The 27229-nt window shown below is 45.9% G+C and overlaps 1 protein-coding gene and 1 long non-coding RNA gene across 4 annotated transcripts; both read left to right on the forward strand.

Annotated features, from left to right (window-relative positions):
• The first annotated feature begins 5690 nt into the window (after positions 1-5690).
• Positions 5691-7770, forward strand: LOC122376274 (metabotropic glutamate receptor-like). Its single transcript, XM_043356072.1, has 3 exons — positions 5691-5987; positions 6206-6823; positions 7564-7770. Exons 1-3 carry the CDS (start codon positions 5745-5747, stop codon positions 7768-7770), a joined length of 1068 nt encoding a protein of 355 aa, XP_043212007.1. The 5' UTR covers positions 5691-5744.
• A 4774-nt stretch (positions 7771-12544) lies between these two features.
• Positions 12545-18984, forward strand: LOC122376272. 3 transcript variants are annotated; one of them, XR_006255577.1, is made up of 3 exons: positions 12545-12574; positions 16483-16597; positions 17193-18984. It is a non-coding gene; the product is annotated as an uncharacterized LOC122376272 (long non-coding RNA). The 3 variants fall into 3 exon arrangements; XR_006255578.1 differs by having other exon boundaries at positions 12545-12569; XR_006255579.1 differs by lacking the exon at positions 12545-12574 and adding an exon at positions 12748-12766.
• Positions 18985-27229: the final 8245 nt, after the last annotated feature.

The raw sequence follows: 27229 nt of genomic DNA on the forward strand, positions 1-27229 counted from the left end.
AACTTGCATTTTTATTGGTATTATTTGTGAAGAACTGGGTAACTGCTTTTAATTGAACTGTAGAGTATGATGGTGATGCATGCGAGTTGTTCGAGCCCTTTGTAAGTTAGGATGTTACTCAATTCAACCCTACCCTACCCTACCCTACCCTAGTTCAACCCTACCCCTGGACCATTAACGGATGCTTAATGGTACAGGTGTAGGGTAGGGGTAGAGTAGGGTAGGGTAGTGTAGGGTAGGTTAGGGTAGGGTAGGGTAGTGTAGGGGTAGGGTAGGGTAGGGTATGGTAGGGTAGGGTAGAGTAGAGTAGGGTAGGGTATAGGTAGGGTAGGGTAGGGTAGTGTAGGGTAGGGTAGGGTAGGGTAGGGTAGGGGTAGCTACCCTACCCTACCCTACCCTACCCTTACCCAAGTAACATCCTAAATACAATTAATTTGTTTTTGCAATATCTCGGCCGTTTCTCGGCCGATTTAACCGAAACTTGGACTGTCGGTGGTAGTGTAGGGTAGTGTAGTGTAGGGTAGGTAGGGTAGGGTAGGGTAGGGTAGGGTAGGGTAGGGTAAGGTAGGGTAGGGTAGGGTAGGGTAGGGTAGGGTAGGGTAGGGTAGGGTAGGGTAGGGTAGGGTAGGGTAGGGTAGGGTAGGGTAGGGTAGGGTAGGGTAGGGTAGGGTAGGGTAGGGTACGGTACGGCAGGGTAGGGGTAGGGGTAGGGTAGTGTAAGGGTAGGGTAGGGTAGGGTAGGGTAGGGTAGGGTAGGGTAGGTAGGGTAGGGTAGGGTAGGGTAGGGTAGGGGTAGGGGTAGGGTAAGGTAGGGTAGGGTAACTAGGGTACTAGTTACCCTACCCTACCTTACCTTACCCTACCCTACCCTACCCTACCCTACCCTACCCTACCCTACCCTACCCTACCCTACCCTAGCATGCAGGGTAGGGTAGGGTATGGTAGGTAGGGTAGGGTAGGGTAGGGTAGGGTAGGGTAGGGTAGTGTAGGGGTAGGGTAGGGTAGGGTAGGGTAGGGTAGGGTAGGGTTGCGTTCAGTAACATCTTAACTTACAAAGGGCCCGAAGAACTCGCATGCGTCACCATCATACTTTACAGTTCAATTAAAAGCAGTTACCCACTTCTACAAAAATCATACCAATAAAAATGAAAGTTTCTACACCCAAACTAATGCATCCGTTAATCATACATATCAAAACATACAGTTATCGCGCAAACCTGTACCTCTAGGTAGGGTAGGGTAGGGTAGTGTAGGAGTAGGGTAGGGTAGTGTAGGAGTAGGGTAGGGTGGGGTAGGGTAGGGTAGGGTAGGGTAGGGTAGGGTAAGGGTAGGGTAGGGTAGGGTGGGGTAGGGTAGGGTAGGGTAGGGTAGGGTAGTGTAAGGGCAGGGTAGGGTAGGGTAGGGTAGTGTAAAGGTAGGGTAGGGTAGTGTAAAGGTAGGGTAGGGTAGTGTAAAGGTAGGGTAGGGTAGGGTAGGGTAGGGTAGGGTAGTGTAGGAGTAGGGTAGGGTAGGGTAGGGTAAGTGTAGGGTAGGGTAGGGTAGGGTGGGGTAGGGTAGGGTAGGGTAGGGTAGGGTAGGGTAGGGGATTTTAGGGTAGGGTAGGGTAGGATAGGGTAGGGTAGGGGATTGTAGGGTAGCGTAGGGTAGGGTAGGGTAGGGGTAGGGTAGGGTAGTGTAGGGGTAGGGTAGTGTAGGGGTAGGGTAGGGTAGTGTAGGGGTAGGGTAGGGTAGGGTCGGGTAGGGTAGGGGATTGTAGGGTAGGGTAGGGTAGGGTAGGGTAGGGTAGGGTAGGGTAGGGGATTGTAGGGTAGGGTAGGGTAGGGTAGGGTAGGGGATTGTAGGGTAGGGTAGGGTAGGGTAGGGTAGTGTAGGTTAGGGAAGGGTAGGGTAGGGTAGTGTAGGGGTAGGGGTAGGGTAGGGTAGTGTAGGGTAGGGTAGGGTAGGGTAGGGTAGGGTATGGTAGGGTAGGGTAGGGTAGTGTAGGGTAGTGTAGGGTAGGTTAGGGTAGGGTAGGGTAGTGTAGGGGTAGGGTAGGGTAGGGTAGGGTAGGGTAGGGTAGGGTAGGGTAGGGTAGGGTAGGGTACTACCAACAAAACACTTGAACACCCCGCACCTATCACCAACCCTTACAGTTTATCTACTATTATAAATCTTAAAAAGTCCGCCGCCGCCGTCGGGGTTACGCAGTCGGTGTTACTCCCAAAAACGCCTATTGCGGCGCCTATACATGCGAGTTGCATGCGAGTTTGCGGCGCCTATACATGCGCCTATACCCTACCCTACCCTACCCTACCCTACCCTACCCTACACTACCATACCCTACCCTACCTTACCCTAACCCTACCCCTACACTGCCCTTCCCTACCCTACCCCTACCCTACCCTACCCCACCCTACCCTACCCCTTCACTACCCTACCCTACCCTACCCTACCTTACCCCTACCCTACCCTACCCCTACACTACCCTACCCTATCCTACCCCTACCCCACCCTACCCTACCCTACCCTACCCTACCCCTATCCTACCCTACCCTACCCCTACCATACCCTACCCCTACCCTACCCTACCCCTACACTACCCTACCCCTACACTGCCCTTCCCTACCCTACCCCTACCCTACCCTACCCCACCCTACCCTACCCCTTCACTACCCTACCCTACCCTACCCTACCTTACCCCTACCCTACCCTACCCCTACACTACCCTACCCTATCCTACCCCTACCCCTACCCTACCCTACCCCTACCCCACCCTACCCTACCCTACCCTACCCTACCCCACCCTACCCTACCCCTACCCTACCCCACCCTACCCTACCCTACCCTACCCTACCCTACCCTACCCTACCCTACCCTACACTACCACCGACAGTCCAAGTTTCAGCTAAATCGGCCCAGAAACGGCCGAGATATTGCAAACACGAATTAATTGTATTTACTGGCGAATCCCCTTGGCGAGCGGTGCCCTGTGTCGGCCTTTGTTGTCAAAGTTCAATGACCTGCCGGCTCTGATGCTTTTCACTCAGTTTTTTAAGCGAACAACTGAGCCTAAAGCACGTGCCCTCTGCTCGGCGCCGGTCGCGATTCTAATGCTATCCCTATGGCGCACATGAGCACGCGCCACAGGTGCACCCCCGGCCGAATCGTGCCCAAAATTTAATACGACCTGTTGAATTACGTGACCCACGAGTCGTGAAAATTTCACCCTCGTGCGTCAATCGACGGCGCCGCAATAGCCGTTTTTGGGAGTAACGCCGGCTGCGTAACCCCGACGGCGGCGGACTTTTTAAGATTTATAATAGTAGATGGGAAATATTCGATAAATGAAAGCGTAAATCAGCACAGCATATAACACCTTACGCACGGTGGGCTGATATTATAATGTTTAACAAATAGCTGAAACGTCTGAACATTATTCTGATGCTTATTCGAGAATGCAGTTTGCATGATTCCCAAAGCATTATAAAAGAATGGAAGTGCTCCCATACGTACTGAAATGATCGACAAGATTAGATTATTTTGCTGTCTCCTTTAAATATTTTGTTTTCCTCTTCATCTTCCGAAGCAAATGATATGCGTATTTTGGTACGACAGCCGCAATCTCTGCGCTACGGTCACAGCTCCAGCACTCGGATTCCCTGCTCAGCATCCCGCTGCGTTCTCCTCTTGCCCGGTCCCGCTAGACTAGAGAGGAGCTCATCGAACGGCAGGCGATCCGAACGATGATCGATCCTCTACACCTACCCGGCAGCTCGGCCTCACTTTTATGTACATATTTAAACCAGAAAAGACGATCTCTTCGCAACTTTGAATACCAAATGCGCCCGTTATTGGCTTAGGATGTGTCAAACTCTGGAAGATATTTGTTTGTCGGCGTGTAGGCTGCAGGAGCTTTGCAAAATGCCGGTGACTTTGCACTAGATTTATGTTCCATGTGTAATTGTGGGAAGCCGCTTAGTGTCATTGGTTTATCAGTGGTTACATGGAGTGAGGTCAGAAATCCCCTGGGTCAGCTTAGAAGTCATTTCGGGTCAGATCAGTCATGTCGGGCCAGGTCAGTTCAGTCGCTACTAAAGAGTGTTTTTTTGCGTTCATTTGATTCTGAGGCTAGCTTGTTGCAATCCGTAGCAGTTTTCGCAGTAGGTAGGTAATCAGGGCTCAAGGCCCGAAGGACGCAATTTATCAGTTTAGAGTTATTTGACCAATAAGACCTTCATTGTTTGTGTTTTTGTATTTGTTTTTGGCCCCTTTATGGCTGTTTGTCTGTCCGTCCATCCGTTCGTCCGGCCATCAATCCATGCTAGTTTTCTCGCGGCTTCTCGAATATGCATTACATATTCTCCTACCCATAATAAATAGCGTCATTACTGGGCATGTCTTATTTTCTCGGAACTGTGAGATACGTGTATAGCCGGCTGGAGCATTGTAAACGCTATTTTTAACCTATTTAAACACTTTTTTCGACCCTATTTTTAGAAACAGCTCGTTTTGTGCCGTGTGCTACTGAGTCTTTTAAACGGTTTCCATCATGTGGGCGCATGTACCGGGATGAACGTTACCTATTGATTTCTTCTGGAGCCGATGGGATGGAGTGCAGGTAGCGCTGGGAGTACTTCTATATTTACGTCAATGTCACCACACAAGATATTAAATAAATGAACGCGGCAGAAAATGTTGCGAATATATCAGGAGTTTGGTCTGCAGACAATTGACAGTGAGCCGATTACTTTTCAAGTAATTTGGAGTTATCTGACACAGTATTGAGCTAGTTTTCTTTATCTCATGTTCATTGAACAGGGAATATGCAAAAACATGCGCTTAGAAATGTTAAGATGTGACTGGTTTTTCCTCTCGGTGCGTCAAGATAATGAGTTTTGTGCATTTTAAAAGGCGTACGTAAGCATCAATAGGGCAACATGTTGATGCATTTTATTTGTTTCTGTTTTCCTGTAATTAACTACCTACTTGTGGACTCACTTATATGCGACCTACAAATAGAAACGCGTATCCTCATTCCTACATCCTGCAGTATGTTGCACTAATACTCGCCCCTGATGTCCCCTGCAGGATGACACATGCTGATAACGTGAATATACAGCCTACACATGCGACCAATGACATGTTCTGCTAATACACACCCCTGGTGTACCCCTGCAGGGCGACACGTGCTGCTGGATGTGTACAGCCCTCAGCAGACTGCGTGGTAGGTATTCTTTTTTCGTTAATACCTACCGACAATAACTCAAAGGTCATACTATCAATCGGTCGGAACTCACTACAGATAGATGCGCCATGCTCTACTCCTTCGATTAGGTCTATCACTAAACAAAGTATGCGCCTTGTGTGGCAACAAAATGCAAAAGTTTGTTTTGGGGGCAAATATAAACTTTTGGGTTTTGCTGCCAAAATGGATGGAAAATGAGTTGATGATTATGCCAATCTGAGGTACGGAGTAGCGTCTTGCTGTTACGATTTCCGAATGAGCGATTGCATAGTATTTGCCATATTCTCGGTTTTGTCGAAAAAAGAATACCTACCACGCAGTTTGCAGAGGGCTGTACATATGTCCCGCTAATACGCACCCCTGGTGTACCCCTGCAGGGTGATACGTGCTGCTGGGCGTGTATTGTCCCGCTAATACGCATCCCTGGTGTACCCCTGTAGGGCGATACGTACTACTGGACTGTATTGTCCAGCTAATACGCACCCCTGGTGTACCCCTGCAGGGCGATACGTGCTGCTGGATGTGTATTGTCCAGCTAATACGCACCCCTGGTGTACCCCTGCAGGGCGATACGTGCTGCTGGATGTGTGACAAGTGTGAGCCGTTCGAGTTCATGAAGGACGAACACACGTGCGAGGACTGTGGTCACGGCCGGTGGCCCTACCCCGACAAGCTCTCCTGCTACGACCTCGAGGTGCAGTACATGAAGTGGACCTCGCCGCTGGCTATCGGGCCCATCGCCATCGCAGTCATCGGAATAGTGGTAAGTTGGTTGACAGAAGCATGAATCTTGACACAACGCTCACCTTTTGGTTAATTCTTGCTCATCAAGGTTCTTTGTTGTCCCTAAAGCAGGCCATGAAGCATTACTGGCGGAACTGTATTCAGGAAATAATAGTTTCCCTGGACTCTGACACAATACGCACGGAATTAGCTTACGGGACCAGCCTTCAGCGGCTAAGGTTTGGTGTTTTGTTGCAGCTTACTGTGGCGGTGATTTTGGTGTTTTTGCGTCGGGACGACACGCCGATCGTGAAGGCGTCTGGCCGCGAGCTGAGCTACATGCTACTGGCTGGCATCCTCATCTGCTACCTCAACACGTTCCTGCTGCTCACCAAGCCCAGTCCGGCCGCCTGCGCCCTGCAGCGCGTCGGCGTCGGGCTCGGCTTCGCCTTCATCTACAGCGCCCTCTTCACCAAGACCAACCGTATCTCACGCATCTTCGACTCGGCGTCGCGCTCTGCCAAGCGTCCGAGCTTCATCAGCCCCAAGTCCCAGATCGTGATCACGACGCTGCTCATCTCCGTGCAGCTGCTGGCCACGGCCGTGTGGCTGCTGGTCGAGCTGCCCGGCGTGCGCTACGACTACCCGGACCGCGGCCAGGTCATCCTCAAGTGCCGCATCAAGGACTCGTCGTTCCTGGTGTCGCTCGTCTACAACATGGTGCTGATCGTCGTGTGCACCGTGTACGCCGTCAAGGCGCGCAAGGTGCCCGAGAACTTCAACGAGACCAAGTTCATCGCCTTCACCATGTACACGACGTGCATCATCTGGCTGGCGTTTGTGCCCATCTACTTCGGCACGGGGAACTCGTTCGAGGTGAGTCGGGGTCATCGATGATCGATGGATCGGTGTTTTCAGTGGACTAGACTGTTCCATCACTTGTTCGTGCTGACCGAAACTCAGGAAATAATGGATGGCACTATCGGACGGTATGCGGCGTATGCGCCGAGGTCGTAACACAATACCGTGAAGCGGGAGCGTATTATACTGACTGAAACACTGGCACGCTCAGGCGTTGTGACATAAACGACTGGAAGGTACCAACACGCCCCTTCATTATTCGCGGTTGACGTGCCGTAGTATGGTGGTATAATGCCACTGGACAATGGGAGGATGCAGCAGGGCTCTTTGTCATGCTCTTTGATAAACGAGGATAGGTCAAATAAGGGAAAGCTGAAAAAGTCAGCTATTGAGCTTGGTAGCCATTAAAGTTTACGACTATGACCGCCAATGAACGAAGGATCTGCCTTGGCACGTGAGGCTTTCAGCACATTTTTGGATAACACGACCATTTGACAGTAAAACACCTGCAAAACAGCGTAATAGAGTCGTTTTTGCATCTTTTTTTCGTTTTTATTGTTTTGCTTGCACTAGTTGATCGCGTCTCAGCCATAAATGAGAGCGAACTTTAGGTTGTTATCTGTGTTGTTTGAGCTAACTTTCCAGTACTTTCCGTCTGACTTCGTAATCGTTTCTAGAGTTGGAGATTCTTGAAGCTGATTGCTAAACAATGTTGATCCCACCGGTTCTCAAACAAAACTCCGTGCGTGTTTCAGGTTCAGATCACCACGCTGTGCGTGGCCATCAGTCTGTCGGCCTCGGTGGCGCTCATCTGCCTGTACGCGCCAAAGGTCTACATCATCGTCTTCCACCCGGAGAAGAACGTGCGGAAGCTGACGATGAACAGCGCGGCTTACAGAAGAGCCGTCTCCAGCTCGGCAGCGCCCTCCTTCAACCACGGTGAGCGCTGCAGATGTGACTAGACAGTACGCTTGAACAGAGCAGCGCGGACTTTGCGTGACGGATATCAGTCTCTGGTATATTATTTGCTTTGCATAGTTGTAAAAAATACACTGAATGGCTAATTCTAGGAAATTATTTTTAGAAGTAAAGAGATAAAAATTTTGCATGCCTATGCATGATATTAATTTTGCTTTACGAGTGACAACAGAAAATCAGCATAAGTTGCGTTAAAATCTTATTTACAATGCAAAGCAAAGTACGATTATTTTTGCCGGCTCTGAATTTCATGTTTTGCATTTAACCCGCGCCCCGTGGGGGGGGGGGGGGGGTAAGAGGGGTACCTGACCGGTGGGGCTATCCAACGCCGTTTGAATTTTGAAAATCGGCCGGTAAATTTCCGAGATGTCAGGGGGGGGGGGCGAAACGCCCGGGTGGTAGGGTCCGCCGATAGCCCTACAGGGCGCGGGTTAAACTAGCATTCACATAGGTGTGCAGCCAAATCTTTTACATCCAAACCTTAAACTTAAAACAGTTAAGTTATTTCAGTTCGGAACAACGTATTTTTTTAACAGACCTTTTCATTTCATGCAATAAAGTGAGATTAGCTGGCACCAAAAGAGGTAAATGGACATGGAGACGTAAGAGACACATTGCCTAACTGCGCTGCATCTGAAATGAGGCAGCTGTCCGAACAACTTTGACAATATGTTCGTCAGGGTATTTAAAATGGAACTAAAACGGCAACTACTGTAATGTCAGGCGTCTGGACCCACTCCGACTGGGTGCAAGTCTGTGTGGAATGCGGATGGATGCATTTGTCCAGCATGTGTGTATAGATAGGCACACATGTGTTTAATTAGATGCTGAGGCCAAAGCTTTAACCTTCGCCCCAGTGGGGGGGGGGGCATATGTTACCACCCTGTCGCGTTTTTTGCGTGTAAATAAAAAACCGCGGCGCTACGCGCCGCGCCGCTTGGGGTAGCTTTTGGTACATCAATTTTGGACAATGTGTGAAATTTTTGACCCCAGGTCATGTCAGGTCAGGTCACCAGGTCAAGTTAACTGACCAAGCCTAAAAAAGTTTGCAATCATGTCCAGCCTGCAGTGTTTGTCAGAAAGGTCTTAAACTTGGTGGATTGCATGATGTTATAGGCACCTACAATTTGTATATCTCGGATTTTTTATATCCGTGACCTAAGGTCAGGTCAGTGGCGTGACCTTTCCATTACAAGTCAATGGAGAAAAATGAAAATGCCTCTAGATCCGTGTGTACGCATAGGAACAGTCCAAATATTTCAGAATCACAATGATTTGGAACACCCGTGATGACCAGGGTGTCATTTTTGCTGATAGCCTCTAGAAAGGTCATCCGAGGTCATTTGAGGCTACAAACAGATTTTTGCCAATAACTCGCGATTGGAAAGAGATATAACGCTGGGGATGGTCTCATTGTGTTTGTCTTGCCGAGACGCATCGACTGATATGCAACATGACCTTGACCTGAGGTCAAATTTTCAAGTTGACCTTTCAAGGTCAACTTATAGTTTATTCGACGCGTCTCGGCGAGAAGAATACGATTCTGGCAATAGAAATGTCGTGGCTTTTTGTTGTCGAAAGTTATTGTCAAAAAACACTTTTCGTAAAATTAACTTTTTTTGGAGTTTTTGCCCTCTGGAGGCTAAACCCGTGACCTGAGGTCAATTTTGATACTGACCTTTTCAAAAGAAGAGTTCAAGAGCTATCGATTGCTTTTCCATGCGTTTTTCTAGCTACCATAGTTCCTGAGATAACGGCATGTTTTCTGAAAAATATAATGACCATTGGCAAATTTTGACCTTTGATGACCTCTGGTGACCCCAATATTGCTCTAAGATGAAAAATGACTGAAATACTTTCAAACGTACGCATTGAGAGCTATCGACTGCTTTTTACCGCGTCTTTCTAGCCCTCTTAGTTTTTGAGTTAGAGGCGGGTGGTAACAATCGCCACGCCATATGTGGAAGGCTTTTGGTGTCAATACATACATACATACATACATACATATGCCCCCCCCCCCCACTAGGGCGAAGTTGGCGGAGACCGCCACTGGGGCGCGGGTTAACTGATTACTGTTGACAGATAAAAGTGCTAACTTTATATACAATTTTCCTGACAGAAATGAAGAGTGGTGCAGTATATAATGCAAAATGGAAACGGACAGTACAAAATCATGCCTTCGGTGTTTAGAAAGACAAGGCGTAAGTGAAGTTAAAGCCCTTCCGAATTCATAAAGTTAACGTGTGGTGATACAGGTAGCATGAAAATATGGGTGAGGGCGTACATACTGTGCAGTGCCTAAGACTAAATACTTACAAAAAAAATGGAACCATACCAAGAGTGACATTAAACTCAAATAAAAAAACGTATGTAAGACCAGCCTTAGACATTGATTCTGACGGGTGGGGGACGCCCACTCGGTCCCGTTGCGCTCTCAGGACCCCCCACCCTCCCCAGCCAAACGAGTATTATTCCATCGGCGGCCTGCGACGTGCTTGGGGTGGACCGTGGCGATTTGCCGCAATCCTAGTGCACTGCCGAAATAATCCCATGATCAGTGCGCATTGTCAGGCCGGTCACACCCCGCAGCGACCAAGATTACGGCCCAGCAGGCCTGACCGGGGCGCACCAAAGTGGGTTATTTGATCCTAAGCTGACAAGTTCAATACAGCCAGCAGCATGCAAGTGGGGTAATGGGGTGCTGAAATTATGTGCTGCAATGGAAAATTTAGTTGATGGAGTTGCATAAAATTTAAAACAGAAGCCACGAGAAAGCCTTCCTGCAATTTTAGGGTATTTCTATTTAACCTCATCATACTCTAAAGTTAGTAAGACAGCCTCGGTCGCCGGATCACCGCATATCGATAATCACCTATGCGCTGTCCTCTAGGTAATCATTACCGACTGCTGTCACGACAGTTCATACTACTCATCATATAATTATGTCCCACGTCCGACACCAGCCCTACGAGCTGAATGTTAGCCCATAATAAATGCCAGTAGGCACAAATAAATCCATCAACTGAAGCAGGGAAGGCAGGAATCGTTTGAGGCCGGAGTGACCATTCACATCACGTATTATCTGCTCAAAGGACTACCTTGGTGTGATTTATGGAACACAGCTGTCATTCGTAGCCCTATGACGGGGCCGGCAGACCAAGAGGGCGAAAACGCCTGTGTCCGGCCACACCGACTGCTCCCGGGTCAATGGCTCAATATGACGTCACTGGGTCAAGAACATCCATCATGGGCTGCTCAGTCATTACGACCGGTTCATAACCCTGATGGGCATTTGACCTTGTGAGAGTACGTCCAATGGTGCTCGTGAGGGCCCATAATTTGCCCAGTATTGTCAAATGACAGGCGTCCTTGCTAAGCAATAGTGCAGTCAATATTCCAGAGGAAATGAGAGAGAAAGAGGTAGAGTTAGAGGTTGATGTGTAGGTTGATGCAGAAGAGAAGAGAAGAGAGAGAAGAGAAGAAGAGAAGGGGGTTTAATACTTTTTACCTCAGTACCTATAGCCTGAAAATATAAAAAGAGCGCAATCATTTACCTGATATTTTATTTAACAGAGAAAGAAATAAAAAATAACTCCTCTTCAATAACCACCTAACCTGAGCAGTGAGCATGGCACATACAACGAATAATTGAATGCCATTGTGATAACAGTTCTGACCAATTTCCTACCAGTGCCTCTGAACCTGCGAAGTTACGGACGCCGCCTACATTTGGATGATCTCACTGGACGCCCTCCCATCATTGTAGCTATCTGTAGCAATTTGTTCGGCTCACCTGGAGAACAAATCACTCGCCGACACCACGTCATGATCGACATTATCCAGATGATTGTCGCTGCTTTGACGTCACTCCCCTGAGAGCAGCATTCGTTCAATACGGGCGACTTTCCCGGCTGGCAGCACGGCATACTGCTCTTATCGGCGGCGTGCTCTGCAGGCGTGCTGGAGGGTCGCCTACTCGTGTCCTGGACCATATCCCAGTCTGAGCGACTCGGTCACACCCTACTCCATTTCACTGATGAGCGGACGGCAGAGGCGGAATGTGCTGTCGAGCTCAGCACCGGCTTTCCTTTGAGAAAGATCAGAGCTATGTAGAATGAGCTGCCATTGATGAATGCGGCTCGCTCTGCGTCGCGTTGGGAGACTTCCATAGCGAGTTAATCTCTGAGAGGTGCAATGTTCTTGCAATGTTCTCGGATGCGTGCAATGTTCTTTTTTCAGCTACGGAAAGCTACCCTCAAAATTGTCTCTAGGTACTTCGCGTGCTCCGGCAAAACAAAGATCGCAATCTAAAACTACTTCACAATGGTAAATCAACTAGGGTGACCCGCGTGCTCCGCAACGCGAAAAGGGGTATTTTCGATCGGCGGGTGTTCGGTTGTTCTTGTGTCGGTTGGGTTATCCATCCATTTCGGTCGATTGCCTTTTGACGGCTAAACGATTTGGTTTGGAAAGAATAGGTATCCATCGCATCGAGGTGCCCGTGTCTGATAAGCACTTGCTTTCTACTTAAGAAAACATGTCAAATTTGTTTTATAATTTATAGTTCGTTTTTTCTAAGTTCGACCCTCACTGTAAACATCTTTTTGAACATAGCACGAGAATTGCTAGCTGAATTACTTAGAAAACTGGTTAGCGCACATTGTACTGGAGGCATGTTTTTTAATCCCACCCAGAAATGACAAACAAGCTCCCTGATTGGCCAGTTGCCGGCCAGTTGGACTTGAGCGGTCGCCATGTTGGTATCGGGGACTCGGCCGGCATCGTTAGGTGTTGAATTATGTGTTTCGTTGTGCTAGATATTGCCAATTTGCTTTGATATTTGATAAATAACGTTGGCTCATTCTTTGGTGACCTTGCATACTAATACGACGATATTTTGATACCGATTTATGCATCAAACATCATGAGACAAATGTGGCGATTTCCACACCCTTTTGCAGTGCTCCCTCCCCTTGTGTAGTGAGTTAACAGGCTTGTAAGAACCAAGTGAACCATTTTTTAGTCAAGTGGTCATGATCGTCCCTACATCTAATGGATAATAGCCTTGCGCAAACTTATAAAGTACTGGAGGAAGCAGAAGTTACGATTTTGGAGTACGCAAACTTGATATTAAAGGGACACTGTATGAGTCATTTGACCTTATCCTCAATACTTTAAGTAAACTGTAATGGCAAAAATACAATACAAAAGCGATATATTTCGAGCACTGCTCTTTCTCAATCGGTTCGGAAGCTAGTATAAATGCAGAACACGTCTCACTTCAAAGTAGCATTTCGTCACATTTGCCGCTTAGCCCGAAATATCATCTATCGCGTGACAACTACATAAATTGCTCTCCCATACCAAAGCACACGATATATTACCCTACATTTGAACACTGGTATGAATACCCATAGTATAAGTTTCACGTATTCACGCTCAAGTTGTCTGTCACCCTACATAATCACCTCCAACTATGCAAGAATTTGCCATGACACTGTGTTGTAGTTGATTTTGGGCCTATGTTCACGAATTCTAATGGATTCTGTAATTTTCCTGTCTGCTTCATCTCTACAAACATTCATGATACGAGCCGTTAATCTGGTGTCATCTGGACAGCTTGACGGATGTTTTTGCACTACATGGTCCCCGAGGGGCGTGCCGGCCTCCTTGTTGATTCCACTTCTGAGATGCTCGTTGTAGCGCAGCCTAACTGGTCTACTCGTCTCCCCAATATAAGTATCTCCACATTCACAAGTGAGCTCGTACACCACGTTTTTAGTCCCACATTTGTCTTTTAAGCCCGCATGGCAGCAGTGACAGCGCCGCAGTCCCGAGGGACATGGCGCTGTCTCCAGGCGTGTCCTAACGAGCCGTCTTTTTAATGTGTTTTCGTTAGTCCATGCTATTTCAATTGGCAGGCCGGAACTTCGCACTGCGCCCTTCACCTGTGCCGCCATTTTGTCGCTGATGAAGGGCAGTCTGAGGTATGTTGTCCTCTTGATCTTCCCTATCCCTCCTTTGTGTTGTCGTCTTCTTTCCCGCTCTTCTCTTCTTCTTCCATTTCTCTCTCTGCTTGCTTCTCTTCCGAAAGTCCTCCATTCTCTCCTTATACATTCTTCCACCATTCTGATTGGATATCCGTTCTCAGTGAAGAGCTGCCTCATCTTATCGATGCCTCTCCGTCGCGCTTCTTGGTTGGAGCCTATTCTGAGTGCCCTGATGATCTGTGACTTCAGTACGGCTCTCTTGGTTGACATCGCATGTGCTGAGTCATAAGGTAAGATAATTGATGCCGCTAATGCCGATAATGGAGGACTTTCGGAAGAGAAGCAAGCAGAGAGAGAAATGGAAGAAGAAGAGAAGAGCGGGAAAGAAGACGACAACACAAAGGAGGGATAGGGAAGATCAAGAGGACAACATACCTCAGACTGCCCTTCATCAGCGACAAAATGGCGGCACAGGTGAAGGGCGCAGTGCGAAGTTCCGGCCTGCCAATTGAAATAGCATGGACTAACGAAAACACATTAAAAAGACGGCTCGTTAGGACACGCCTGGAGACAGCGCCATGTCCGTCGGGACTGCGGCGCTGTCACTGCTGCCATGCGGGCTTAAAAGACAAATGTGGGACTAAAAACGTGGTGTACGAGCTCACTTGTGAATGTGGAGATACTTATATTGGGGAGACGAGTAGACCAGTTAGGCTGCGCTACAACGAGCATCTCAGAAGTGGAATCAACAAGGAGGCCGGCACGCCCCTCGGGGACCATGTAGTGCAAAAACATCCGTCAAGCTGTCCAGATGACACCAGATTAACGGCTCGTATCATGAATGTTTGTAGAGATGAAGCAGACAGGAAAATTACAGAATCCATTAGAATTCGTGAACATAGGCCCAAAATCAACTACAACACAGTGTCATGGCAAATTCTTGCATAGTTGGAGGTGATTATGTAGGGTGACAGACAACTTGAGCGTGAATACGTGAAACTTATACTATGGGTATTCATACCAGTGTTCAAATGTAGGGTAATATATCGTGTGCTTTGGTATGGGAGAGCAATTTATGTAGTTGTCACGCGATAGATGATATTTCGGGCTAAGCGGCAAATGTGACGAAATGCTACTTTGAAGTGAGACGTGTTCTGCATTTATACTAGCTTCCGAACCGATTGAGAAAGAGCAGTGCTCGAAATATATCGCTTTTGTATTGTATTTTTGCCATTACAGTTTACTTGAAGTATTGAGGATAAGGTCAAATGACTCATACAGTATTAACTATGATTTTCCTCATAACGCTGAACTTAATTAAAGGGACACTCCCACCTTAACATTAGTTTTGAGTTGAGATAGCCAAATTGGTGGCCATGGCCTGCAAATACCGGTTTGGGCACTCACAACATCGAAAAATGCTTTAATTCGAAGATATGGAATTTCAAACTTGCAGTTTTTGGATTCTAAGGGGCTAATGCATTGGAATGCCCCCTTAGAATTTGTGACGTTAGCGGAGATCTAACGATTTTTAAATCTTAGACTAAAACCATCGTTAACACGTGGTGGTATACGCTGCTTTGCGCGCAACGTCTGCCGCACTTTAAGGCTGCCAAATTATTGCTTCCAAATAAAGTCGCTAGTAACAGGGGAGATCCCAAAAAGTAAACAAAAGTAAAAGCCTAATATCTTGAAAACCAGTGAATATTTTTCGGTGAAATTTGGTAGATATTCGTTTTCGCTCTTTCTGAACCAAGGGACATCACTTTCATGCCAATTCATTAACTTTTTTGAAGGTGGGAGGGTCCCTTTAAAAAATCTCAGGTATTTTGGCTATATAAAGTGAGAAGAAAAGTTCAATTGATAATTATTTATTACAATTGCAATAATGATAATATCATGATAATTGTACTGTCAGGTATTGATAATAGTCATGTCACGTCATGCCACTAACCAGGCACACAGACACAACACATTTTCATCTTTATGTATCTAGGCATAAGGTATTACAGGCATGTTTTTGCAAGTACCTACATGTAAAGGGATGTAGATACAGTTAGTCGGGCACTCTTCTTAATTCAGTTTTGTGCACCACTTCCTGCTTTCACCATGCTGTGCCCACTCTGCTTTACAGTGGACAGCTGCTTCTGTGACACACATTAATCTTGCGTTCATTGAAACACTTAGTTTTGAGTGTTTTGACTCAGTTTTGTTGTAACGTTACCTGTGTTTATATTTTCAATAACTTGTTTTGGGCTTCTCATATTTATCTTTTTTTCTTAGCTTAGCAGGTTTAGTGTAAAACAAGTTTTAGCTCACATTTTACATGTTAAGATTACATGAGTGCATACATTTTATAAAAGCTAGTTTGATTTGTTTTTGACATCAAGTAAGATTTGATTTTTGTTTCTGAGATTCCAATGTTATTTGTGGCAAATATTTTCCAAAAATCCTCCATCTAAAGCTTCAACTGAATTCTAAAATGCCTGCATTTTCTACCAGAAACATTATCATTGATACCTCCTACAATATTTCATTTTGTCACCAGGTGCCTGGACTGGTGAAACGTGAAAACTGAAATTCATTCATGTCACCATTATCCTACGACCTAATTTTTTGGAATGGAATTGAATGGAATTGATCTTGTTTCACAAACGAGTTGCACATTGTACAATGTCTATCAGCTGATGTCTATCTCTCTTTCAGCACAGAAGATCCTCAGTCATAGTTAACAAAATGGAAAAAAATTAGCTGTGTTTTTAAGATTCCAGTGGTGGCCATCAACTGCTCAGGAAAGCAGCCCAGAATCACTTCACAACAGGTATGTTGATGCATGTACATTGTACATTAACATCAATGTCTGAATGCTGAAGAATTGTTGAACAGGGAACACATTTACCTAGCCTCTAAAAACCACAAATCCTACATTACTTACATAAACATTTTTCTATAGAACTTATATTATCTACTTTCATCTGGCTAAGACTTTTTTACATTATATTCCCTCTGTTAAACATGAAAATATGATGAGTTATAGACTAGTATAACAAGCTGGTAATTATATCTGCCTTGTCAGCTTGGCCAACATCTGCATCATGTCTATCACAAAATATGACTGCTTTCCTGACATTTGCATTTGTTCCACTCACCAATTGACCACTTCTACCATCTGCTTGCTCTATGCACAGACATTGTCATAGGGTCTGTTCCAGTCGCACTTCCTAACACCTCTTAACTCCTCCAAGATTGCTTCCCTGTTCCAGTGGCAGCTTTCGCCCCTACAAAGCCAAGAAGGGCCCTGCTCCAACCTCCTCTATCTTGCTCTTTGAGGAGTTTAGATGTGTTAGGAAGTGCGACTGGAACAGACCCATAGCAAAACAGTTTCATCTCCCTGAGTCTGTACTGTCTTTTTCCAGGTTTCCAAAGGATCATCATTCATCAGCACAGAAGGGTGGGAAAGAGAAGGCTGTTCAAATTCTGAAAAGCCAGAGCTGCAAAGGAGGTCAAAGATGCAGTGCAGTTGGCCCACTCAGTAGAGTTTCACTAGTGGTTCTGATGTGGACTGAAGATTACACGCTGGATTGAAGTGGCCGGTCTGGAGCAGCTGTAGTTCATCATTCTTGCTGATTGTGGACGAGTAAGAGCCCGCGTTGGCCCCGATCGGCGATCGCTGGCCAAAGCCTACCACCAGTTTGGTGATAGGCGTTGGCTGTGATATCTAGTGTCGCCTATGTGTGAAAAGGACAAGTTGATAACAAAACCTGTTGCGCCATGTTATTAACCTGCGCCCGGGTGGCCCTCAGCCAACTTGGGGGGGGGGGGGGGTGTATTCGGCCACACTAGGTTATCTTGGAATGTAGCAAAGCTGGAAAGACGCAGTAAAATCAATCTATAGATCGCTATTTTTCTTCAGAATCATACAGGTCATTTTTTATCAGGTCATCGCTGAGGTCACTGGAGGTCACCAAAAGTAAAATGATGACGAATTTTGGCCCCCGATTTTGACAACTTCACAAATTGGTTCATAATTCGGGAACCAAAGAAGCTACAGCGCCGCGGAAAAGCGAATTCGATAGCTCTTTCGAAAATCTTTCAGGTTCTCAGATTTGAGCTAAGGTCAACTAGGGTTAAGCCTCCAAAGGGCAAAAACTGAACAATCGGCTTGCTTCGGAAGTCGTCTTTTCTTTAAAGAAATTTTAAACTGATACCAACCTTTTATTACGTTGATTTTACCGGCACTGCGTTTCTCTCGTCTTCTTGGCCTAACAAGGTCAGCTTAATAAATTTGACCTCAGGTCAATGTCACAGAAAATGCCATTTTGCATGTCATTGATTCGTTACATTGAAATTGAGATTAACATCAGTAGCGGCGGAACACCTTCAATCGAGGGGGCATTGCCGACTTTTGGTCTCATTCTTTCCATGCAACGGCCATAGGGCTAATGTTAAAATGCCAAAATCAAAGGGGGCACGGTGCCCCGGTGCCCTCGGCCTGTTCCGCCGCCTATGATTATGATGCTTTTAGCGCTCTGGCCACGTTCCATCTAAAATCGATGTACAAAAATAAACTGTTGGGACTTGGGAGGCGTTACATGACCTGAGATGACCTCAGGAGCATACGATAGATCCCGATGTTTGAGTGCTTTTGTTTCAAAAGCAGAACATTTCGTCTTTCGAGTTCCTCATACTGACTGAAACTGGAGACGTCGCAAAGTTGACCTGACCCTAGGTCACCACCGATATCAAAATTAAAGATATTCAAGATGTTGGTACTGATTCTCTCATGCAATAGCTCGAGTTTCAAACTTCTACTTCATGGTGACCTGACCTGACCTTAGGTGACATGGGGTTACTTTTTTCACAATTGATGCGAATCGATGCATTATACATAAGCTATACTAAGTTTCGTGTCGTTTTATCTATGCAAGCAAAAAATTGTCAGGTGTGGCCAAAAACGCCCCCACGGCCCACCCACCTGGGGAACGTTAAAGCAGTGATGTATTTTTTTCGGTGTATTCCACGATGCATCGATCGGTGTACTTGATAATGTATTATTTATTGCTGCGTGTGTACGCTTTTCCTCTGTTCAGTGTGATCTGTGATAGGAAAACTACCGATATATCTCCACGCGCATGACTGAAAGAGCTGGCGTGATCTATAATATTGGGTGTCTGTTTTTGTTTGGCATTTTATAAATAATAAGTCAGCTGTGATCGTTTGATGAGACACTGGGACAGCCGGCCTGTATGATCAGCGAACGGCAGGCGGCGGGGCAGTGGTCCGGTGGCTGCTGGATGGGACTGACACCAGCAGATTCAGAGCTGCGATACGCGGACGTTATGTTCACAATACCTTTGCAAAGTAATATCTGATAGATATCATTTCCTCGAAAATGTTCTTCAATCAATATGATTTTACCTCCTGGCTTATTCCATGGGGGCCGAAACCGATCGTTTTATGCACGCCTTTTCTGGGCCTCGTTCTCCTCTAAATGCGTGTAGGTAGCAATTTTATTCAAGGGACGATTGAAAGTGCCTCCGATTGGTTTTCAGCGTAGGTGGGATATGGCCGTTGAATGTGAGGCAGTCGATAAGGAACGTCGAGCTGGAACGGTCATTGGGTAGGTACTAGGTAAGGTATGTGAAAGGCAGCAGTGGAAAACAAGGAAGGGAGGCGTTTGGTGTGAGGTTTCAAATGCTCTATGCATAAGAAAAGTTCATTTGATCATATGACACCGTCCTTTTTATCGCGATACGTGAGCAACGCATGAGACGCTCACTGTTCAGACTTGTAGCGTTAGAGACAGGCTGAGAAGGGCTATTTCCGCGAAAGGATATTCTGGAATTTTAATTGAAAGGCATTTAGTTTTGAAAGCATCAGTACTTCTTAACACGATACTGACTCATTTAAAATTTCAATTTTTCCCCATTGCGATAGCATAAGAAACAGAGACTGCGGTGTCCCCGTACGCAGGATTCTGGAGACTGTCAGGCGGATGTTAGTAGCTAAAAGCTTTTGTTCTTTATTTAACAGATAACAATCATTTCTTTTAATACTTTGTAACACCTAACTCACCAGAAACAATCTCTACGGGCTTCCAAAAGTGTTATATTTAACATGTTAGATCCAACATAATATTTTAGCTGCCCTAACCTGTAAATGTAACGGATGCGTCATTATTGAAAACGTGCTAAAGCATAGTATTCTATTGCTGACAAATATTCTGCGTCTGTCAGCCAAAACTGGCCAATCAGAGGCTTTGTTTGTCATTTCTGGGTGGTATTAATAAACATGCGTACTGGAGATCAAGGCCCTAAATACAAGGTTGCACGGACTTATTTCTACTAAACCTACCAGAATATAGTTTCACGGTTGATTATTTAAATAATTATTCAATCAAAATTTCTTTATTATTATCTCGTAATCATTTATAAGCAATTTTATAAATCAACTTTCAATTTGCTTGCCTTTTACTAGCAAAATAACCTTTAATATAATAAGAGATATTAACCTTACTCTCATATTAGCCAAAAGATATAAAATTTCAAAAAGACAAAATACAGTTTCGGGAGCTTTCGGCTTTGCGCCTTTATCAACCGTTATGTATTATTTAGATCATTTTCGTCACAAACTTGCATGGAACAGAAAATTCGAATTGGTACGAACATGCAGAAATCACACACGCACTTCCCAGCTACTCTTTAAAAACGCATCTATGCAAAACTTACAGAGACATAAAAGATTTATCTTGAAGTGCAGAACAAGATAGTCATGTCGAAAACATGAGTCATACGTTCAGCGGAGATAGTATATATCGTGGGTACATCATCAATAATGGGTCCCGACCCCCCGACCAACATTAAAAATATGGAGATAAGCATATATGAGGTAAGTACATGCATGCATACGATAACAGAAGTGTACAACAGCACAACCGCACGGCGCACACCCGCGCACACAAGTTTCCACGGTCAGTCAGTTTAGATATAATGACCACTCAGATGATAGGCCAAGACGAGGTTTGCGTGTTAAGAGTGGGTTGAAGTTCGCGAATAAAAATGGATTCCCAAATTTTTCTATCTGGGCCGTCTTTTGACACATGCAGAATCTTGATTGAGACGTTTGAGCAGTCCAGTTGCACAGAGTGTTTCGTTTGGTGAAGGCCAAAAGGGGTGTCTAGTTTGTTGTTTTTTGCATCTCTCATGTGTTCATTATATCTAAGCCTGACAGATCGGCGTGTTTCACCGACATACACAGACTCGCCTTGTGCGCACAGTTGACATTCCATCTGGTACACCACATTCTTTTCATGACATCTCCCACGCAACCCTGCCTCACAGCATGGACACTTCCTGCCCCCACCTGGGCAGGGTGCTGGTTGGTAGGCCGCCCGCACTAGTTTTTGTTTCAGGTTGGGACCTCCTTTCCATGCAACTTTCAGGTTGAGGTGACTAGCCCTAATGATACCCTCAATCCTGTGGCTGAGTGCATCATCAATGAATGGAAGCGCAAGATAGACGGGGGCAGAGCCCGATCTAGTCGGCCTTAGGCGGTTATCACGTTGGGCTTCGTGTTGGAGCCTGCTAACTAAGTGGGGCGGGTAGCCGTTCTTTGTGAATAGGTCATGGATGAGTTTAAGGCTACGGGCTCGTGGTAGACCAGGGGAAGAGATTTTGATAGCACGTAACGTTTGTGAGCGGACGGCGTTTTTCTTAGTCGACATTGGCAGAGCTGAAAGGTAGTGAATTATCTAAAAACCATTCAACAAAATAACTTTTCTAGTATTGGGTCAACATAGTGGTGTAGCAGTAGGAACCACATCTGGCAAAACCCCAATGCCTACACACAGCAGAAAAGCAGCCACCAGGTGTCGCCACAGTCGCCACTTGGTCGCCACACAGATGTCGCGCGCGTCGCCAATCGCCACACTACCGATTTCCATAAGGTCGCATATGTACGGATATGTATAGGAAAATCGCCCTTAAGGATCACGCTTACATCCTTTGCTTATGAGGTCGGTGGTTGGAAATTGGGAGGGGCTCAGCTATTTTCGACCACAGATATGCCTTTATCACATGATGAGGAACATGCTGATAAGCGTTTTATGCGTCATAACAGCACAAAAGTATTTTTAATCATTTTTCAAAAATAGCCGTTCTGCCGTATCTTTCAGTGCAAGGTGCCGTCGGTCATCCCCGACGTGACGTCACGCAGGGAATTTGCCAGATTTTCCTACTAGACTTCGACACCCCCTGCTGGAGATATGAATAATATTTTCCAAATAAGTTTTTAACACCAATGATATAGCTATCTGTGAAACACCGTGCGATTTATTGATTCGTTCAGTTATAATTTCTGACAAGTCGCCTATCCCTGTGGGGTTGTATATATTGGTAAATATGAGCTAGGAGTCTGCGAAATAAGAGCCATGAAGAAATAACTTTGAATCACATTAATCGTCTGTGAAATTTAAGTGCGCCAGCCAGTTTTCTAAGTAATTCAGCTAGTATTTCTCGTGCTATGTTCAAAAAGATGTTTACAGTGAGGGTCGAACTTAGAAAAAACGAACTATAGGTGCGTAGTTTTGTGACAAATGAGAGGCGTAGATAATTTTCGCTAAAAATGGTTTTGGAGAGGTTTGAAACAATTTTATTTCTAAGAATAATGTTGCTGGTCATGCAAACGTGATGATTGGATCTTGGAGAGAATTGAATGCTCTTTCTAATGATAGCATTTTCAATTGTCAAACGTATCAGGTTAAGCAGCAAATCCCGTGTAATTATTTAGTGGCACATTATGGACAAATACCATGTTGTCCAGCGATTTTTTCCACATTATTTTTGATCAATTAGCTTTTCACAATTTTCCCATGAGAGGCGGTACATTTGTCTTGCCAATAGGCATTGTTTTAACTCCCTCAGTCTGACGGTCACGTGAAAATAAAATAAAATAAAAAACCCGTCCGAAGCGTCGATCTTTCAAACAAAAGTGCCCACACAGGTGCACGTGGTGCGTGCCATCCCCTGCACCGCACACCATTCGATAGCCCGTTTGATTCTCTACACGATGCTGTTTTCCCCGTGACGATCGGGCGCACGGTTACCGAAATATTGAACGGGGACCGAACCCGGGTCGGCCAAATTTAGCCATTTTCGCCCGTTTTTGCAAGCTGATTTATACATGTAAAGTCTATGACGCGAATTTGCACTTTTTGGGCAGGCGCCACGTGCTCGCTATCGATCCGATCGTGCTGAGACCCATCAAAGGCACGTTGTCCATCCTTGTTCTATGAGTTGCGCAAACTTCAGCGCGGTAGGTGCAACGGTGTGACCTGTAGCCCGCGCTACGCAGCACCATGTCGCGACCTCGGTAACAGACAGAAACTACGCCACCACAAATAGTAATATAGATGATAATCAATGATAGCCTTGAAGCCCTCAATTTTGTTTGTAACATTTGTCAGCTGTTCCGACGTTGGATGACATTTTTCAAACTAATATCATTGTCCATAACTGTGCTCTGTGATCAGAGAATGTTGAAGTATGTAGATATCGATTAGATTCCCAACAGAGCTATCCCACAGCGTCTGGGTCGTTTTGGTAGATTAGAGACCTAGCGTTGGCTATTTTTGTTATCATTTATTTGCTATCTCCATGTAACATCTTGCCGACCTGTATCTGGTTCAATTACTAGCTTGATAGGTACAATTATCTGCACAATTACTTCTGGTTCACCAAAACTGTTCTTCGTCACCTGATATCAGGACTTCACCAAGCTCCAGGGAATCGTTGCTTAGTATTCACGTACGTCTACAAGTTCTGGTGATGACCAGGCAATGACCCAAGTTGAGCACGTTTAACACGGAACAGGACCGGCCAATATCTGCGCGTCGAGCCGTGTTGAACAGTTAGTTCGGACAGCGGCTGGTCGACCGACGTTCCCGGAGGGAACGAGGTATTGCTGCTCAGTGCTGCTCATTAACTCAGAACAGGGTTTTAATTGCAATTAATAACTAAACTTACAGAGCTATTAAAAGCGCAACCAAGTTTTCTATGGACATTCCTTTGAGTATCTTATCCATTGAACTTCGTGAAACTTAGATCAGCCGAATTCAATTTTGTATTTGAAGCAGTGGTTTCTCATATTTCGTGCCTACCTTTGTAATTAGACGTGAACTTGTAAATTGCACGGTGATAACAGCTATAAATGCAACCTTTTGCTGCAGCCAGTAGGTACCGTTGCTCATTCAGTCAACGATCCCGTTCATTCTCTCCGTTACATCCTCTCTCGCCTCTGCCATCTCCGCTGCCTATATTCACCGATCAGTCCCGTTCGTTTTCTCCGTTCGCCCTCTCTCGTCTCTCCTATCTCCGCTGCTCCGTCAGCTATCAGTCCCGTTCGTTCTCTCTGTTACACCCTCTCTCGCCTCTCCCATCTCTGCTGTTCAGTCAGCCAGGGCCGGGAGGAATGATGGCTCCCATATAAGTTACTCGCCGAGACCGGCGCGCCGCACGAGCCGGCTTTAATTAGGCCGCTGATGGCCGCCTGAAGTGGCGCCCGGACTTTGCTCTCTCGCTCTCCCGTCCGCCACTCACACTTCCTCTTCAGGCGGGGTTCATCAGTCGGGTGGTGGTGTGGGACACAGGGAGAGTCGCTGTCAACATCGCTGGTGGTTCAGTGAAGTAAATTATAAGTCTGACAAACCTATGAAATAACGGAGCTGACGCGCCTCAATTAACAAGAGCATATAGTCAGGTACGGCAGCAGTACGTACGCTGAAGAATACAATATAGATGCTTGCGAATGCCAAAACGGGTTCTGGATGTCCATTCAGGCGCTGAAGTTGAAAGAAATGTTTTTTTCCTCATGTGACCAACTTATATACTACAATCTCAAAGCAACCAGCCGGCATCATTGGGCATAGGTCAGAACTCAGAAGCAGGCATTGATATTGATGCTGCAGGGCTCAGCCTTGCTTTATTCATGGGCAAACCATGCTGCTTTCACGGGCCATGTTACGTCATTTACTCGTCGCTAATGAGATGTAAACTTATTGGATGCTTATGGGAAGACTTCACGCTGTGATGCGATTTTTTATGACAGAGCTGAATTAAAGTGGGACGATTTACTATCATATTCCAGAACGCTCAGAAGAGTTACTTATTTACCCCTTTTTTTGCTTTAGAACCCTTAAAATTGTGTCTCAATAAGGAATTATTTTACTTGATGGTGGATCTCTCGCCTAGCCTGGTCGATGATGCCCCAAGCTGATCATAATTGCCGCGATCCCTTGCAACCACATCTATCTTTATTCCACTACACGGGATTTTTTTCATATCAATGTAAAATTACCATTCCCATGACCTTTGACATGACTGCTATCAACATGCCATATTTAGCATGATCTGAGCTGCTGAGAGGGTTGGGGATGCACACATGCCTCTGATGAAGATTGCTGTCCTCAATGGTGACCAATTCCAATTACTTTGTGTTTTACCGTGACGAAATGGGTGGCGTATGAGCTCGTTATGTCTTTAGAGCCGAGACTCCAGCTGCTTTCCTTTGTTGTCTGAGCTCATTAGGGTTTCAAACGACCATCGAATGCAGAACGGACCCATATTTACCGTGGGTAATGAAAAGTTTCAATCATTTTGTCATAATATGCAGAAGGTTGATGGCAATGTTTTGCTAATTGTAAATTGTTGAAATTAACTGGCGAAGCATGGAGCTGGAGTATAAGTAGGTATCATAATTTAAATGAAAAATATTCATTTCGATTTAACAGTATTGTGCAATGATATGCTATTTATCTAACGTTGGTGCAGCACTGTTCTTGCTGTGAACCGTGAGTTGTTGTTGCGGAACCGTTACAAAGCGGCAGAACGAACAGAATTTAGAGGAGGCTGCCTAATTTAGTGTTTGCCAGGTCCTGACATTGATGGGTGGTCTCGCTTACCCAATAACAACAATATATTTCCATTGTCGGAGAGTAATGCGATGGAAAATAAATGGTCTTCAATATCGTCCTATTTGCGAAAACCCAGGAGAGAAGAAACTACATTAATCTTACATTGGTGGAAGAACGCCACCAGATGTACGAGTATATTGAGAGAAGAACTGAGTGATTGTAATGGAGAAATGTCCTCCTAACGAGTAAACAAAACTGCATACCGATCGCATTTTTGTTGTGTTGAGTTGTTGTGTGCTTCAATATTTTACAACGACGACCAATTAATAAGGCTTAGAAACCTATATTTTAAGTAGCTCTTCTTTCAATAGTTATTGAATTTTAGGCAATTTTATACAAGTACGTGTAGCCGGCCGTCACCTTAACCCTCGCACGACCAGGCCATTTCTCATAACACGAACGACCAGGGGGGTTGTTACGACACCCCCCCCTGGCGTTTCGAAACGGAAGGTCGTAGAGCTTAGCGGAAAAAACCAACGGATTGCTCTCAACGAGATCTCACGATTGGTGGTATATTTTTTGGTCCTAGGTCAACATTTGACCTACTTTTGACCGGTCAAAGGTCAAATTTTCGGAAAAATAGACTTTTTTCAACTTTCGGCGGCGATTGCGGCAAAACGGTGGGAGATATCGACTTGAAACCTTCACTATCGTGTTCCTTGATCAATTCTCTATCGTTTGGTATGTATTTCGTTTCCGTAGCTCTAAAAATGGCGCGTTGGGAGCGCCGGAAGTCGGCAAGGTCACAGTCGGCGGCAGAAATTCGAAAAATCAAAATTTAAATTTTTGAAATCTGATTGTATTTTTGGATTTGGGAGGTCCATTTGCTCCCTATAGAAGCTAATATTGCTGCATATTCCCATTGAGGTGACAAGAATTAGCAAAATAGTGGTTCGGGCGCTTTTCAAAAATAGTACCGGACGCTGTTCCTCTTGTGACGTCATAGCTCCGTGACCTGACCTGACCCGGTCAAATTTCTTATACCATATGATAGCCAATACTTGCCCCAACATGCATGGGAAGTTTCATCACGATCCATCAACCGATGTCCGTACCACCGGCAGGAAACCTCGGGCGTTGGCACTCAGTTTGTGAAAATCCGGCCGGAGGCTGTACCTCTTATGACGTCATAACTCCGTGACCTGACATGACCCGATCAATTTTTTTTCGGCAAAAGATGCGCAAAGGTTGCCCCAGAGGGTATTGAAAATTTCAGCCCGCTACGACAAGCCGTTTAGCGTGCACTTTGAAAAAACCTCAGGGGGGGGGTTGATACACCCCCCCCCCCCTAGGCGTTCTAGGGTTTTAAGCCCCCTCCGCTCGCTGCCACCGGCCATCGGCCCTATACCGGCGACGCGCCTGCCATTCACTACAGACTGCGACATGACTCAGTCTATATAGTACGCGTCGGCCGGCCGATATGCACAAACGACAGCGAATCGACGCGCAGGTAAACAGAGGGCCTCTCTGACAGCGCTGGCTCGT

The sequence above is a fragment of the Amphibalanus amphitrite genome, unplaced genomic scaffold, assembly GCF_019059575.1.
Source record: "Amphibalanus amphitrite isolate SeventyFive unplaced genomic scaffold, NRLGWU_Aamphi_draft 002078F_arrow, whole genome shotgun sequence".
In the NCBI taxonomy this organism is placed as follows: Eukaryota; Metazoa; Arthropoda; class Thecostraca; order Balanomorpha; family Balanidae; genus Amphibalanus; species Amphibalanus amphitrite.

Excerpts from the sequence above, each read along its gene's own strand:
- LOC122376274 (XM_043356072.1), top strand. The coding sequence starts at position 5,745 with ATGTGTATTGTCCAGCTAATACGCACCCCTGGTGTACCCCTGCAGGGC. Across the intron at positions 5,988-6,205 it reads TCGCAGTCATCGGAATAGTG|CTTACTGTGGCGGTGATTTT; the intron begins GTAAGTTGGTTG and ends GTTTTGTTGCAG. Across the intron at positions 6,824-7,563 it reads GCACGGGGAACTCGTTCGAG|GTTCAGATCACCACGCTGTG; the intron begins GTGAGTCGGGGT and ends TGCGTGTTTCAG.